Here is a 16,911-nt window from a genome sequence, read left to right as displayed (position 1 = left end):
TGTCTTGCCTTGATGAATAGCAGAGGCAAAACTGAAGGCATGCTGTTTCCTTTTTTGTAGTTTATAATTATTCAGTTCAAGGTGAACAGTTAAATAAAGGTCATCAATGTTTGGGAGGCAGCTGTTTTAAGCATAGGCACATCTCATTTTTGGGATACAATTGCTTTCAAGCAATCTGAAGACTTGTACCATTGGCTCAGGACCATGTCCTCGCGTCAACCATTTTATTCTAAACATTAAGGAACATCACAGATTCTTATGATTGTCTTGCTTTAAAAGGTAAAAACAAACAAAGGGATGGAACAACATCTTTCCTATAATGTCCTCTTCATAATTTTCATGTTTGATATATCCCTTCACTTTTATTTGTGTTTTGAATAACACGGAAAATCAGAATTAAGCAGTATTTATATTTAGTGCTTTTATAAATATAGAAACACGTCAGAGGGAATTTCCAAGTTTTGATAAAAATGCGATTTCTCTGAATTCCGATAAATCTATTTCTGACATATAAGAACTGAAGTGGAGTTTTTCTTAAATGTCACTGTTATGAGGCTGATATTTGATATTGTACTTCCATAAAGAAATAGAGAACCATCTAGGTCGTTTAATTAACATTTAAAATATTTGTTCTTGCTCCAGGGTTTGTTTAGGTAATAATGTGCATGTGTATAGTTTTGTTGACTTCAAGGGTTATTAGGTTGAATGGTTGCTCTGGATCCCCCACTCAATTGATTAACTTTAAACTCATTGGATCCTTTTATGTATGTCTGCTATTGAGGGTTATTGTTGTTGCATAGTTTCAAACCATATGCATCATTTAAATTAAAATAAAAGTAGTCCACATCGTAAAGGTGTAACTACAACACCCCTTCAGGCGAAATGGAGTCTTCCATATTATGTTTCCGGAAGTAACTTTTGTCAATTCTGAATCGAAATACGATATACAACCACGACGAGAAAAATTAACTGGTTCTGTTGATAAATGTGGTATTATATTAAAAACAATTGCAATTTAAACCCAGGATTGTGTATGAAAAGGAGTCATGAACTCATAGAAAATTAAATATGTAAAGAGTTAGGAATGGGGTTCCTCCTAGAATTAATGTAGGAAAATAGGTGATAAGATACGAAGTGAAATACCTTCTCTCATTCTGAGTCTCAGTGACCACTGTGGAAAGTAAACTTAGAATTGATAGTACAAAATTAAAACAATAAGTTCATTATCCATACACAATATCAGGGATTGGCTATTTTGTAACTATTTAGATTACTTAAATTACATTTTACATGTGCAGTTGAATTAGTTTTGAAAATAATATTATCCAGCTACATGTATACATGTGTCAATGAAAACAATGGCAATCGTATCTCTTAGAGCAATCTGCTCTTTGATATGTAAATTGTTTCGCCTCACACTTCAATGCACAACTTTGAAACTTTTGCATAGTTTCAATATTAAGTTTGTTATGTGGTCACTTAAAGAGGAATCAGTAATATGTAGTAGATCAAAGTTATATGGTATGGAGTTGTATCAGCATTCGTAAATCTCATTTCCATGTTATAGCGAATCCTACCATAGTTTTCCACAGATTCATCTGCAAGTTACCGGTCCATTTAAACTTTTGTAAGTTCTATTGTCCCATCTAACAAATACAATAGCTACTGTTCTCTGTTTAGTTTATTCAATGGGACCTTTAAATTTCTGGCAAGAGAAATCTATCACTGACTGATTAGTTTACCTGAACAAAAAATTGAACTGTCAATGATGGAAATACATGTACAAATAAGTAATTATAAAACTGCATGTGATGTTGTTTTTATACAATCAATAACACATTTTCAATTTGTTTGATATAAACACTGATTTAAAAATTAAAAGTTGATTTCTGATCAAATTTCAACATTTTACCTATCAAAATTTGCTATTTTTTAGTCTGTTCACAAATAAAAACTTGACATGATAATGTTTAAGTAAAGGTATTCATAAATGTATTCTTTATAACTGAAGAACCATGAAAAACATGCAGTTTCTTTGAAACATAAATGCATGCAGAAGTTAAAAAAAAAATCAGAAATAAACTTTTTATAATTAAATCAGTGCTTATATTGAACAGATTAAAAATATATTATTAATATTGAATAAATACTGTATCACATGCAGGTTATGTGAGTTTATACATGTATTTCAATCAACAAAGAAGATATTTTTTGGTCAGGCAAATTCATCAATGAGTGATAGATTTCTCCTAGAAGAAATTTAAATGTCCAAGTGAATAAACTACACAGAGAACAATAGCTATTGTAGTGATTCAATGGGACAGGTAAACTTGCAAAAGTTTAAATACCTTGGTCAAGAGCAGACGACTCTGTGGAATACTTTTATTTGGTTCGCTATAACTATTTTGCTCTGTCCCTCAATCATACGCCATTGACTTTGGAATATTTGTATGGTTTGAATTAGGTCTAATGGTAGCTCAATGATATTTGGTAGGCAGTTGTATAAGGATTTGCAAATCTCATTAATCTGAAATCGCAATAATAAATGCAAGCAATAATTTCTGAATTTACAGTTCCTCAGTGTGGCTGGACCAATATATTAACATCTTTTATTTCAATATTTTACTAATATAAATAATTTATCACAGATAATGGACACAACTAAAACAAATATATAATTGCTGTAATTATAGTAAAATAAAGATGAAGTACATGTATAAAATGTATTTTTTTTCTTACAGGATCAAATAAAAGAAAGCTTCAAAATATTAAAAAAAACATAATAAGTTTTCAAATATTGAAAAAATGTACTTATACATTGAAATATTCATATAAAATTATACACATAATCATGATCAGTCTTTTTAGATTGTATGTATATTTTTTACACTGCTTCCCATCAAAATAGTTCTTTCCAAGAAACAAGTTTTTGAATGATACAGGTAAAAAGATTGTTCCTTGCTTGTGTGAAGTATTCTTATCCTGTATTCGCTAGCTTATTTCCCAGAACACAGGCCTTTCAACCTTGATCTCCTTTTTTTAAAGGTTCATATTGTCTATTGTCATTTTTCACTCTGATTGTAAATTTCAGCTAATCTATTTCACATGATGCTAGTAGTGATTGCAGTGCTTTGGCGTAAGCTGAAAGTAAAAGTAGAATTATTTATAAATATGACAGATTTTTATAATACACAACAGCCAGAAGGATTTTTTTAAGTGGGTAATGCAGGTGTCGCTGCTGTTTAAGTTTTCCTGTACCTACTGATTGTAAGGGTACATTTTCATATTCTGAACAAATAACCATTGAATCAGTATGTAACATCAAAAGGTAAGAGTCTATAAGTCTATAAGTTGAACAGTTATTTTATCTAAATACATCTAATTGTCTTTAAAAGTTTTTTTTATGTCACTTCTATCCATCATAAATAATTTGAATGTATAATAATAAGTAAGCTGCATGTGAATTCTAGTTTTCATTGATTGAGTTAATATATATAGGTGACACACAAATTTAAATGTTCATGAAGTACAAATATATTATAGACTTTCACTTTGACAAAATCCCCAAATCAAGAAGCCACGAAAATGCAATTTCCGCAATCCACAAAAAATTGGTACCTACAAAAATTACTGAATCCACAGTTTTTTAATAACTGTAGCAAATAACTGACCTTTATGATTTTTATAAAATACACAATTATTGGCACATGTGTCAGGGTTTGTATCCCATAGAGTTTCTCCACAACAACACATAGCTGGGAGTAACTTCCCTCTAATTCCTATCCTTTCTTTTAACTGATGTTTTAATGCTTCCACAAATCTGAAAATAGAAAAATATCTCATTAAAAAAATTATCATTAAAACTGTTCCAATAAAAAAAAGATGGTACTAAGGACAGGCACTTTGAAAATTGGGTTACCATCAATAGAACTAATTTTAGATTTTTTTTTATACTTTCACTGTAAAAACAACCATCTGTAGTGTAGTAAGCTGTACTTTTTCTTAGAAAAGCCCTTTTTAAATTTGTATTTGATTACTTATTGCTTTACTTGAGGAAAAAGATTGCATATAAATTAAACACTACGACTTCAACCTATCATCATAGTATTTTTTCTCCTTTTTTCAAATGAATATACTTGAAAATTCTCCAAATAAGCATATGTATAGAATACTCAGTGAGTCAATTCAATTATATTAACTCTGGCACATATTTCTACAGAAAACAGTGTTCCAGCTAGGCCGTTTTCAGAGGGCACCATGGCTCCCCTTTCCCGAGTGCCGCCCTGTGCCCTTTTTACAGTTTCCAGGGCGCCTTACCTTTTTTGGAGATCGATTGTATATTATTTTGTTCGTATTGATATGATCCACTACTGTTTATAATCTTCCAAAGAAGGAGAACACCCAAATAAAGAGTATGTTTAGGTATTTTGAGTGATGGGAAAAGTTAAAAAGGGTCTTAGTAGCAGTGTTGGTAGGGTGCCTTGGTCATCTTTTTCTGTTTTCTTTATTTTTAATATAAACTTTCACTGTTGCTACATGTATATCCAAACATTGTGCATTTATTGATTTACTGAGCACAGCTGTTTTGTGCTGTATCGCCATTAAGCACAGCAGAGGTAGAAAGGTGAAACTGGTAAAGAGTGTCAGACAAAAGAAACAGAATGAAGCAGGACACCTTTCAAAACATGCTGCATATAAAGCTTAACTGTGCAAAGCAATGATTTAAACTCTTGTATGACAAGCTGCTTGACAAGTTTTTCAGCCTAAAGAGTCCAAAGATAAACTTCTATATGAGCTAATGATGTAGTTCAACAAATAAACACAATGTTTAATTAATATCTTTATCAAAACATGCCCTTTTCATATCATATCACATGTTAAATGCCCCTTTTCATTTTTTTTTTTAGGATTGGCACCCTCCCCTTTTGAAAACCCAGCTGGAACACTGGAAAACTATTCTGCACTCATATTCACAAGGACAAACAATAAAATTGGATCACCAAAATCTTTTCCAAGTCTTTAAGAATTTTTATTATTTTCCAATTGACTATTAGGAGTTCAACCTTCCCCACTATTTACATATATGAACCTCTGCTTTATTCGTTTGATCACTTTTGTCCACTTGGTCCAATGCATGAAAGGATAGCTGCTTATTTTTGTTTAGTAAAAATAAGTCTAAATTATACCTTTCCATTTCTCTGTGTTTTCTGATTCTTTGTTCATTTTCTTGTACTTTTTGGCGTACAAATTTATGTTCCTCTATTTCCCGTACTAATAGTTCTAGAGCTGATTCTCCTGTTAAAGGATCTCTTGGTTCTATTAATTCCTTTGATGCAGTTTCTTGTACCTTTCTTTCTTCTTCCTTGTCCTTTTTTAATCTAAAAAAAAAAACAGAACATTTTTATACCTCACAAGAATAACAAAAACAAGTTTTCTATTTAAAAATCATCTGAAATTACTGTAAATTCAGAATACACTGTACATTTATTACTGTTATTTAAGAACAACGGACAAAATAGAAAAGACTATCTTTTACAATTTTAGGAAGTGTTGTTTATAAATGATGCTACTGAAATTCAAGAAGGGAGATTAATTTTAGGAAAAAACTATCACATGACAAGTTTTGTAATAATAAAAGCTTTGATTCTTTATTACTTTTTGACTTTTCTGTATATGTTTAGAGTGTACAGCACAAAACAGGATGAAATATTTTGATATGTTTCTGGAATATTATATCAGCTCAGCATGTCTGACTCTATATCACAAAAATTAATTTCTTTCACATCACTTCCTTTATTGCGAGACTGAAAGATGTTGATGTTTTAAGGTGGTACCCAACACTTTCACTAAAATTAATTTGGGTTGTTTAATTTTCATAAAATTTTGACAAAGTATTTACCTTGACCCTGTTACAAAAATATAAAAACTTTAAAAAAATTTAACCAACCGTTTTGTTAAAAAAATCATACTGGTTATAAAGCAGTTTGACAAACACCGATTTTAATCATTGAGAAGCTTATATTCCCTTTTACATCACAACGTAATTAAAACATTTAGCTGACTTTACAGAGTTATCTCCCTGTGGTGTTAGGTACTACCTTAAGCATTGTTTGCTGTACTTAACAATATCCTTGTTCTTTAAGAATAGAGACTTATTTTAAAATATATCTAAATAAATTATAGTTATTCATGAATTTGAATAGTTGTGATTGTGAAAACACACCTGATTTTATAGTTTTTGAGAATGATACTTTTTGCATCATGGAAAACCTGTATTAGAACAAAAATTTGTGAATTATAAGAAAAATCCATGAACTTAATTATCTCCCAAATAATAACATCTTTACAATCCATTGTTTTAAACTAATTACTTAAATATTCTTTTTCTGTGTTCTTGACGTCTGATATTTTCTTTAACTTGTTCTCTCTCTAAATCCATAAAAAGTCTTCTGTAAGTTGCATGTTCACTTTTCTGTCGTCTTTTTTCTTCCTCAGACTGAACCCCAGTGTAAATACTAGGTACCTGTTTGACTCTAGGAACATTCCTCATCACTTGTGTTCCTTTACACGTTGTTGCTGAAAGAGAAACAATGGATACATAATATTTTAATGGTGATAATCCCTTATAAGATATGTATATACTAATTGCTGCTTTACGTGTAAAGAAGTTTTTAATGTAATACAAATGTATTAAAAGATTATAAATTGAAATTTGTGTATAATAGCTTCAGAAAAACAAAGTATATGGGGTATCCAAACATGACACAAAATCAATACATGAACAGCAAAACTGTATGCAAAATGACAAGGAAAGATTCTTTTATAGCTGTTCTTCATCTTAAAGTGATATTAATAATGAAATCCAGTGGTTGTTGAAGAAGCTGTATGCCATATTTGTGTTTTGTTTGTTGTTTTAAGCATAAAGCAGGCTTTTGGTTTTATTTTTCATGTGATTATCACAAATTATACAGCTTTTGCATAAAACCCAATACATTTGTGAAACAGCAAAATTTAAACCCAACATACTGATTTGAAAAAAGGTTATTTTTATGCAAGTTTTCTTATTATTGTGTAAGATTTATGTATGTTTTGGTGTTTCCAAATACATCTAGACAAAATACAATTTTACCACTTTTTCTGCTAATCCTCTCTACTCTTGTCTCTCCTTTGCTTAATTCCTTATCAAAATGGACAACCTTCAATCTACTTGTTTCTATATTTTCTTTTTCCTCATCTGTCAAAATAATGTACAAATTATTTCAAATTTAATGTCTTTTTTCACATTGCTTTTACTAAAGTTAAAACTTACTTGAAATCAACTTGATACTATCTTTGTAGTCAAAAATAAGTTTAGATAATTCTGGATATGTTGAGTCAGTAAGTACTGTGTCTGATTTAGTACAAAATATTAAATAAATCCTCCATCCAATATCACTTAAAATCTTATCATCCACTTTATAATAAGACACAAATGTTTAAGCAATGTGGCCATTTGCCTGCAACCATCTCTCAATTCCTAGGTATCACACACACTATTTACTAACTTTAAATCACTCAGTGTATGAGAAAAGCTAAATGCCTACAAAAAAGGTAAACGACTTGAAAACAAAACCAAACTTTGTATATCAAAATATTATTTGATACTTAAGCTTGTAAAATGCATTATAAAAACATGTAAAAATATTTGTACATCATGGCACATTTTACCTTGTAAATCTAAAGACTCACTATCTTCTATATCAAATACTTCAGGGTCAGCTGTACTTCTTGAAGCAGGGTGCTGTAACATAAATAACATGAGTCAACCAAAATGCAAAGATAGATTGCTACGCTAAGTCTAATGATTTCTGTATACTCAGTAAATTTAATTTCAAACTTAAAAAATCTACTTAGGGTTTTGGGGAACTCTTTGATTCCTGCTATTTCTGTTTTCTGAGTAAAAGTATCATGTTTGCTGTCAAAAATTATGTGCAATTATCTGTAAAATACATAAAAAAAATTCAGCTGAAATAAATTCTGTCTAAGTTTCATAACATTCAATGAAGTTTTAAGAAAGTTATAGTGTAAAAAAAAATAATGCCAACCTGCCTAAATGTTGATTGCAAAAAAAACCCAAAACATTATCAGTTAAATTGGGAAACATTTTGCATCTAACATTATTTCTAAATAAAAAAAAACATTTGGCACGCTTTCATAAAATATATGAAGTTTTTACAAAGTTTTTTATTGATGTCTAAAATAACTTTAGCCCTAGACTATCTCTAAATGTTTACTGAACTAAAAACCAAGTTAAAATGTATTATATGAGTTAAATATGGGTAAAAATAAAATATTTGATCCAAATTAAAAACCAGATGCTTCGCAGGGCGTAGCTTTATACGACCGCAGAGGTTGAACCCTGAAAGGTTGGGGCAAGTATGGACACAACATTCAAGCTGGATTCAGCTCTAAATTTGGATTGTGATTAAATAGTTGACACAGCATAGGTTTCTGACACAGAATGAATGTTCTAATGAACTTAAAATTTTTGTTTTCTCTTAGAGCAATTCACTATGCTGTTCAATATTAATCCTCTCAAAAAAATGTTTGAAGAAATTTTCTTTTTATTTATGAAATTTCAAATGAGAAAAATTGAACCCAATTTTTTAATCACATCCCCCTTTCCCTTATTCCAAAACTAATCTCAATTAAAATATTCTAATGGAGTTTGCAACAATAACTACTCATTTAAATACATCATAAAATATTAAGATGTAAAAAACTGCTTGTTATCACTGAATGGTAAAGATTATTTAAATTTATCAGTTGGTAGTAAAAAGTGAATATACATTGTATATTGTATGTAACAAAGATTTAAGTTGATTCTGGACAAAGAAAGATAACTCCAATTAAAAAAAATCTTGCAATAAGATATTTCTTGCTTACTATTTTGGACAAAGAAAGATAACTCTAATTAAAAAAAAAATTGCTATTTCACAATATTGTGAAATTAGATATTTCTTGCCATTGCACAATACTGTGCAATTGAAAAGACTTGCTATTCCACAATACTTAATATAATAATTTTAGATCCTGATTTGGACCAACTTGAAAACTGGGCCCATAATCAAAAATCTAAGTACATGTTTAGATTCAGCATATTAAAGAGGCCCAAGAATTTAATTTTTGTTAAAATCAAACTTAGTTTAATTTTGGACTCTTTGGACCTTAATGTAGGCCAATTTGAAAACGGGACCAAAAATGAAGAATCTACATACACAGTTAGATTTGGCATATCAAAGAAACCCATTTATTCAATTTTTGATGAAATCAAAAAGTTTAATTTTGGACCCCGATTTGGGCCAACTTGAAAACTGGGCCAATAATAAAAAATCTAAGTTCATTTTTAGATTCAGCATATCAAAGAACCCCAAGGATTCAATTTTTGTTAAAATCAAACTAAGTTTAATTTTGGACCCTTTGGACCTTAATGTAGACCAATTTGAAAACGGGACCAAAAGTTAAGAATCTACATACACCAGTTAGATTCGGCATATCAAAGAACCCCAATTATTCAATTTTGATGAAATCAAACAAAGTTTAATTTTGGACCCTTTGGGCCCCTTTTTCCTAAACTGTTGAACCAAAACTCCCAAAATCAATACCAACTTTCCTTTTATGGTCATTAACCTTGTGTTAAAATTTCATAGATTTCTATTTACTTATACTAACGTTATGGTGCGAAAACCAAGAAAAATGCTTATTTGGGTCCCTTTTTGGACCCTAATTCCTAAACTGTTGGGACCTAAACTCCCAAAATCAATACCAATCTTCCTTTTGTGGTCATAAACATTATGTTTAAATATTATTGATTTCTATTTACTTAAACTAAAGTTATTGTGCGAAAACCAAGAATAATGCTTATTTGGGCCCTTTTTTGGCCCCTAATTCCTAAACTGTTGAAACCAAAACTCCCAAAATCAATCCCAACCTTTCTTTTGTGGTCATCAACCTTGTGTCAAAATTTCATAGATTTCTATTAACTTAAACTAAAGTTATAGTGCGAAAACCAAGAAAATGCTTATTTGGGCCCTTTTTGGCCCCTAATTCCTAAAATGTTGGGACCAAAACTCCCAAAATCAATACCAACCTTCCTTTTATGGTCATAAACCTTGTGTTAAAATTTCATAGATTTCTATTCACTTTTACTAAAGTTAGAGTGCGAAAACTAAAAGTATTCGGACGACGACGACGACGACAACGACGCCAACGTGATAGCAATATACGACGAAAATTTTTTCAAAATTTGCGGTCGTATAAAAAATCTGTTTTAAGTCTTTCATATTATGTCAGATGAGTATGACAAATTCATTGATGTTTTAACTGATTTTTTCTTGCTTATAATTCTTACATCTCTTGTACTTGAAACTTTCCATACACCTCCAGGTAAATCATCTGCCATGAAATCATCAGTAACTATTTGTTTCTTTGCCAACTGTCTTCTTGCTTGGTTTGTAAGTTTATGAACCTGAAAAAATAATTTCCTTCATATTTTCAGTACCAACATGACCAAAGCTAAAATAAAAAAGAAGAAGATTAAAACTGATAACTGATTTTTTTTTCTTTTTCTCAGACATCTTATTAAGAATTGAATACTTCTATTTGTAAATTTATTGGAAGGTAAAAGCATTGTCCAAAGTACATTTTACTTGAATGTACAATTACATTTTTTGCTAGTAGGATCATGAAAACACAGAATTTATATCAGAATTTAAGTATCTTCTCTGCGTGGTATCTTAAACAACTAATTTTCATTTCAGATATATATCTTTGATTACATAACTGTCTTAGTGTTGAATGTAACATGTTTGTTTTTATTCATTGTAGAATAAGATGTACTAGATTAATTTTATTTACTGGATAAAAATACATCATTTAATTCATCAAATTTCTATGTTATTCTTTTCATCATCTGTATGATAAAAAATAACTTGTTTAAGGAGGCTTGCGGGGTATCAAATTTTCAGAAACAAATTAAACATTTATTTTTCATTACACATTTTATTTATTACATTTAGCAGTTGTTACTTTATCATATGGTACAAACTTTTTTCCAAAAAATCAATTTGTGTTGGCCCCAGGTGACTTTTAAAATGTAGATATCATTGAAAAAGCTCCAAATTATCTCCCTTTGGTGCAAAAATGACTTTTAAGGCATTAAAATTGAAATATCTATTTTAACTCATCAGTGACCTATATTTTTTATTGTTGTTTTCGAATAAGCTGTACATAAACTAAATAACTGTAAAATTTAAGTGATTTCTGTAATTTGGTTCTTTTTTTATATCGATATTACCTCTATTTCTCCTATTCGGTCAACAGAAAAAAAGGACATTAACAAAAATGTATGCTTCTTTCGATGGCAGATTGTGAGCGTAAATGAACGGTGACCCCAATTTTCTATTTCATTTTTCTATTAAGTATATAAAGATAAAGTTCATTTATAGAAAAATATAGCAATATCCTATATTAAATAAAAAAATGATTTAGACCCGCGAGCCCCTTTTAGTCAGATATTTTGAATGTTTGTTCATGTTAATATGTGTCTGAATTGGAGACGATGTCATCAAGTTGTCTTGTTGAACAATATAATCTGTTTAAAGTTTAAACCAATGACATACCTCATTTGTCTGATCACAGAATGCTCTATAATCTGTGCCATCATCTTGCAGTCTTCTCCCTGTGTATACATATGAAATAAATATACATTTCAATGAAAAAAAATAAAAAAATATTACAAATATAACTTTATAGCTTGCTGTTAGGTGTGAGCCAAGGCTACATGTTGAAGGCTGTACTTTGACCTATAATGGTTTACTTTTTACAAATTATGACTTGGATGGAGAGTTGTCTTATTGGCACTCATAACACATCTTCTTTATATCTACATATATTAAGAGAATAAGTTTTCCCCTTCAATCAAATTAGAACAGAACATTCCTTAATGTACATGTGTAATGGTTTTATTTTTTACAAATTGTATCTTGGATGGACAAGTTTCTCATTGGCATTCATACCAAATCTTCTTATATCTACATATTTCTCCCCTTCATTCAAATTAGAAATTTGAAAAGAACATTCCTTAATATGTGTAATGGTTTACTTTTTACAAATTGTATCTTGGATGGAGAGTTGTTCCATTGACACTTATACCACATCTTCTGATATTTAAGTAATTTAAAATATCTGTTGATTTTACTTTTCATTCAAGCTTATTTCGCTTCAAGTCCATAAGGCTTTTTAAAATGTAATTGTAAAAATGATGATTGATATTGGGAAAAAGCTGTGAATATAATTGAGAATGGACGCAGCTTTTTAACTTTGAATTATTAATTTAAAATCATTAAATTTACAAAATTGTATCTAATACAACTTTTCTAAATACAATATATATTACCATCTGGAGCTGACTTTGGTCTCATTCCCAATGAAGCATTATTGTTTCTAACAAGACAACTATCTTTCCGATGAGCTGTTTCACCAAAGGCACTTTGTCTTACAACTTTATGTTCATGTTGAACCTGAAGTATAAAATGCATCTGTTTAAAGTGTGTACCAAGTTATTTTTACCAAAGTGAAAACAAACATTAACCAATGAACCTGAAAATAGTCAAAGTCCGATGAGATCATGAAGATGTTCATATACACCTCACAATCATTGCATTTTAGCATGTGAGACAATAACAAGACTGATTCTACGGGAGGCACTACTTACATGCAAAGACTATAGTTTAGTCCTTAAGAGTTTTTTTTTAACTTAAGTGTCTACTATGCTTCTGAATTTCTCAAAAGAAATAAGAAGATCCAAAGTAAGCAGTAAAAACATTTTAAGAAATTTGTTAATTTCTGTCAACAAAGAAGGCAATTAATCGCAAGTACAGTGTTCTTTACACTTTTTTCATCCAAACATGTAAGGTTAAAGTTATTCAACCCTCTTATTCTTCTACTTTTTCCCAGCAAATACATGTATCTACTGTCAGTGTGTAAATATATTTGACATGTACATGTATACCAAATTTAAACCTACAGCTTTAATTGTGTTGTCTTGCTGTTGTTTCTTTCTTGCCTTTTCCAGCATACTAACTCTGTGTTTGACGTCTTCTCTGAATCTTTTCAGTCTAGCATTTTTCTCTTCTTGCATTTTCTGAATTCTTTCCTGTTCTTCATGGGCTGCATGCTGTAATTAAAAACCTTTTCAGGTATATTTTTATAGAGACACTAAATTAAATGCAATGAAGTACCTTTGAAAAGTTGTCTTATGATTTTCATGCCAATTATTGCCAATGTCCAATTGGTTCAATAAAGATGAAGTATTTACTCGACCAAATAAATCACAATAAATATCTACATGTACAATATTGTACATTGTAATAGTAACTTTTTTCCCTTTTGTCAAACTGAATTTTATTGCAAAAATACATTTACATTCATTATTATTTTAGAGGCTGCATTTTTTTCAATTGTTTCATAATCAGGGCTTTTAGTTTTAATAGCTGTTTATGATATGATATAGATTTTGCTCATTATTCATTGTTATGAAAACCATACCGTGAGTTGAGAATATAATACAAACGTTATTGTTATGTTTCCCGTAGTTACGTCTTGTTTTATGACTTTACTTTCTACCTTTGAATGGGTGCCTTCGATATAGATTATGAACATTAACACATCGCAAAGTATCGAGTTTTTGTCGTTATTACAATACACCGTACTTGAGTGAACTATTAATGTAAATTACATTTTCTGTACACTTCATTAAAACTCTGTCATTCTTTTGGATACATTTGTGTTGTTTGAATGCTCTCTCATTGGAAATCATTTCACATCTCAAGGAGTAGGTTCAGTAAGACCCGTTTTTGGCCCCAAAATATAGCAGTTTTACAAAATTGTGCAATCGTAATCTTTTAGCTATTTACCATGCTTACTGGAAAGTAGAATGCTTCGAAATCTGCTCATAAATATGGGCTGTTTTTGACAATACAATGCACATACATCGGATAAGTACTAGCATCATTCAGTCATGCAAAATTACTGAATTAGTCTGAAATCTCCTCAATTTTAGCATTTTAATTAAATTTTAGACAGTGTCCGTCTTAAATGAAAGTGGCTGCATTTGTGTTCATTCATATAATACATGTACATGTACATATTGAAATCTATTTTGTATTTGATGATAATACATAACATACAGTTAATAAAGGTTGAGGAAGAAAACAAATGGTCTGACTTTTCAGATGGTTTTTGAATAATGATAGTGTCACTATCATTATTACAAAAACCATCTGAAAAGTGACATTTTTTTGGATATTCAATAGATTTTTCATATTTAAGCTTAAATTGATTATTATTATCAGAGCGTAGTTAATGACTAAATCAGTCCAGTGGGGGATCCAGAAATTTTCATAAGTGGGGGCCCGCTCCAGTCACGCTTCAGTGATTCCCTATATAAGCAACCAAATTTTTTCCCCAAAAGGGGGGCCCGGGCCCCCTGGGCCCATCTTAAATCAGCCTCTGCAGTCAATATCACTCACATAACCAAATTGAATCAATTGAAATAGACACTTACATGTAGGTGTCTAAAAAGTGTCCAAAATCTTTTGTTAGATGAACCTGAAATTTGAGGCCAAATCAGCCCTTACCGGACCTACTCCTTTATTTAAAGACTCAGAACTTAGCTTGACATGACTGATATTGATAATAAGAAGCATGATATAGTGCTCTTTTTGCAAGCCTCACTTAATTTTACTAAAATAATACAACTCAGTCGCTTTTCGTTCGCCATTACTGGACATCACAAAGGTTCCTGTAAAATATGATGTCACAATAGAAAATATCTGACGCCACAAATGGAAACAAAGAAGATTCTATGAATCGGAAAACATTAGAAATTAAGGAATCCCCCCCCCCCCCCCAAAAAAAAAACCAACAACAAACAAACCCCACAGCTTCAGCAAGTAAATGAACGCTCTATGACACAGGCATATGTCAACGATTGATAAAATTAAAACAGCATGTAAAGAAATAAAACAATTATGATTACCCACACACATGATCAGACATGTCGACTGCACGATTTTTAATTTTATAACTTACCACAGCTTCTGATGAAAAAGCGCTCGCTGGCTGAACCCAAGCACCAACAGCACGGACTTCAACATTTCTGTTACCCATTACATCTGAACTGATAACAGGTTTACATATTTTTCTAAGCCCATTATTGACAGTTTTTACGGTAAATGTTTCTTTAGACTTTTTGGACGCCATTTTGACGCTTTTATATGTCTACATCAATTCAATGTTTCGATCTAGGTCAATTTTGCGATTAAGCCAAATCCCCAACCTCTCACCCAACGCAAAAAAGCGCAACAAACCTTTTCATGATTATGAAACTGATTTAACTTTAATTTTATGGTCTTAACAGCTTAAAGTATAACAACCGTCGTATTAACAATTGTGAATAAAATGTGTTGTGTCTGTTTAGTTTGTATTCCTAGGCCTCCACACGAACAATAAAGTTTAGTGTGGCAGGTTGAAAAAGGTAAATATGCTATCATGTATAGGCTACCGTGGAGGTGTGATGAGATGACGGAATGGGGTTAATTTTCTCCTTGATAATATCAGAGACATATACGTTTCGGCAACACAGTTTATCGGTATATACTGATTGGTATCTGTATGGTATCTATATGGGCACCACTTGCGCCCCAGGGTTTACCGTAGTTTAAACATATCATTATTTATAGTGGATTGGGAAACATGTAATTGCAACTTTCGCTGTGTGGTCCATTTGATAGCAGACTTGTTATTGTACTGTTATGAAAGACAGTTGATGACACAACTCAATAAAGACCGTCTTAATAACGTTTTAAAACTGATAAATTCAACAAACTTTCCGTCAGTATAGAATCTAGAATTTTCTAAACTACACTTCCGAAATTTACCCCAAAGAACTTACTTTTAATTTTAAGTCATATAAACGGTACATAACAATTGTCTTTTCCTAGATTTTGATATTTGAGTATTAAACGGGAAACTCCACATTAAAATTTACGACAAAAGAGACTGTGACGATTTTTCGCTACAGGTCTATTGTTAATTTTCCATTTTTGGATGGTCACAGTGATGTTCCTTTGACACCATCTCACGGTATTTATATATCACAACTCGTTCGATATGCCCGTGTCTTTTGTGACGTTTTTTTTTTTTAATGAACATTCTCTATGTACTACCGGTAAATTTTAAAGTCAGGGATTTATTGACCACAACATACTTAACAAAACCTTTACTAAATTGTTCCATATATATAAAGATTTTGTATTTAGTTTGGCTGCAGTTGCAGAAAACTTATTTCAGACGGGATTACATCGTCATTTGTACGGAGATGTTGTTTTCCGAGCCCAACAATTTAGAAAGGATCCTGGTAAACTTTTCGGTCCTTTAGATAAACATATTTTAAAGGGTTACCAGTTTAACACTGTAATTTGATCTATGATTTTTAACATTGTTTGTTGTCAATAAATTATAAATCAAACTAAACATTACTGTTAAATATTTATGTACATGCCGATGATAGCTCTACGATCTGTCGATACTTGTATCGTGGCAATGCACATGGTCATATTTTTGTCTGACTGTTTCAAGTATCCGGACGTCTTTTACACTTAATCCATTTGGTATTGGGTGTTTACTGATTGATCATTTCGTGTATGATTTTTTTCTAATAGTTTTTTTTTTTTTTTTTTATTTAAACATATTCTTTTAGTTCTTATTGGCTAGATGTTAGTAACATTACTGCTTGTGCTCTCGGATCTGTTTTTAGCCGGTATATTTTTGGTGCATCTTCGCTAGCCAAGGGTTACGATCCACTCCCGC

At 30.8% G+C, this 16,911-nt stretch overlaps 1 protein-coding gene across 1 annotated transcript; it reads right to left on the bottom strand.

Moving 5' to 3' along the window:
- Nucleotides 1–2,595: 2,595 nt before the first annotated feature.
- LOC134716222 (coiled-coil domain-containing protein 15-like) lies at nt 2,596–15,368 on the bottom strand. The gene is made up of 11 exons (XM_063579081.1): nt 15,133–15,368; nt 13,067–13,216; nt 12,437–12,560; nt 11,661–11,719; nt 10,391–10,507; nt 7,708–7,780; nt 7,130–7,234; nt 6,372–6,576; nt 5,187–5,378; nt 3,672–3,820; nt 2,596–3,141 (listed from the first exon to the last, which is right to left on the bottom strand). Exons 1-11 carry the CDS (start codon nt 15,301–15,303, stop codon nt 3,092–3,094), a joined length of 1,395 nt encoding a protein of 464 aa, XP_063435151.1. The 5' UTR covers nt 15,304–15,368; the 3' UTR covers nt 2,596–3,091.
- Between the last annotated feature and the right edge of the window lie 1,543 nt (nt 15,369–16,911).

This window comes from Mytilus trossulus, chromosome 4 (assembly GCF_036588685.1).
Source record: "Mytilus trossulus isolate FHL-02 chromosome 4, PNRI_Mtr1.1.1.hap1, whole genome shotgun sequence".
Classification (NCBI taxonomy): Eukaryota; Metazoa; Mollusca; class Bivalvia; order Mytilida; family Mytilidae; genus Mytilus; species Mytilus trossulus.
This window is presented reverse-complemented; position numbering and strand designations above follow the sequence as displayed.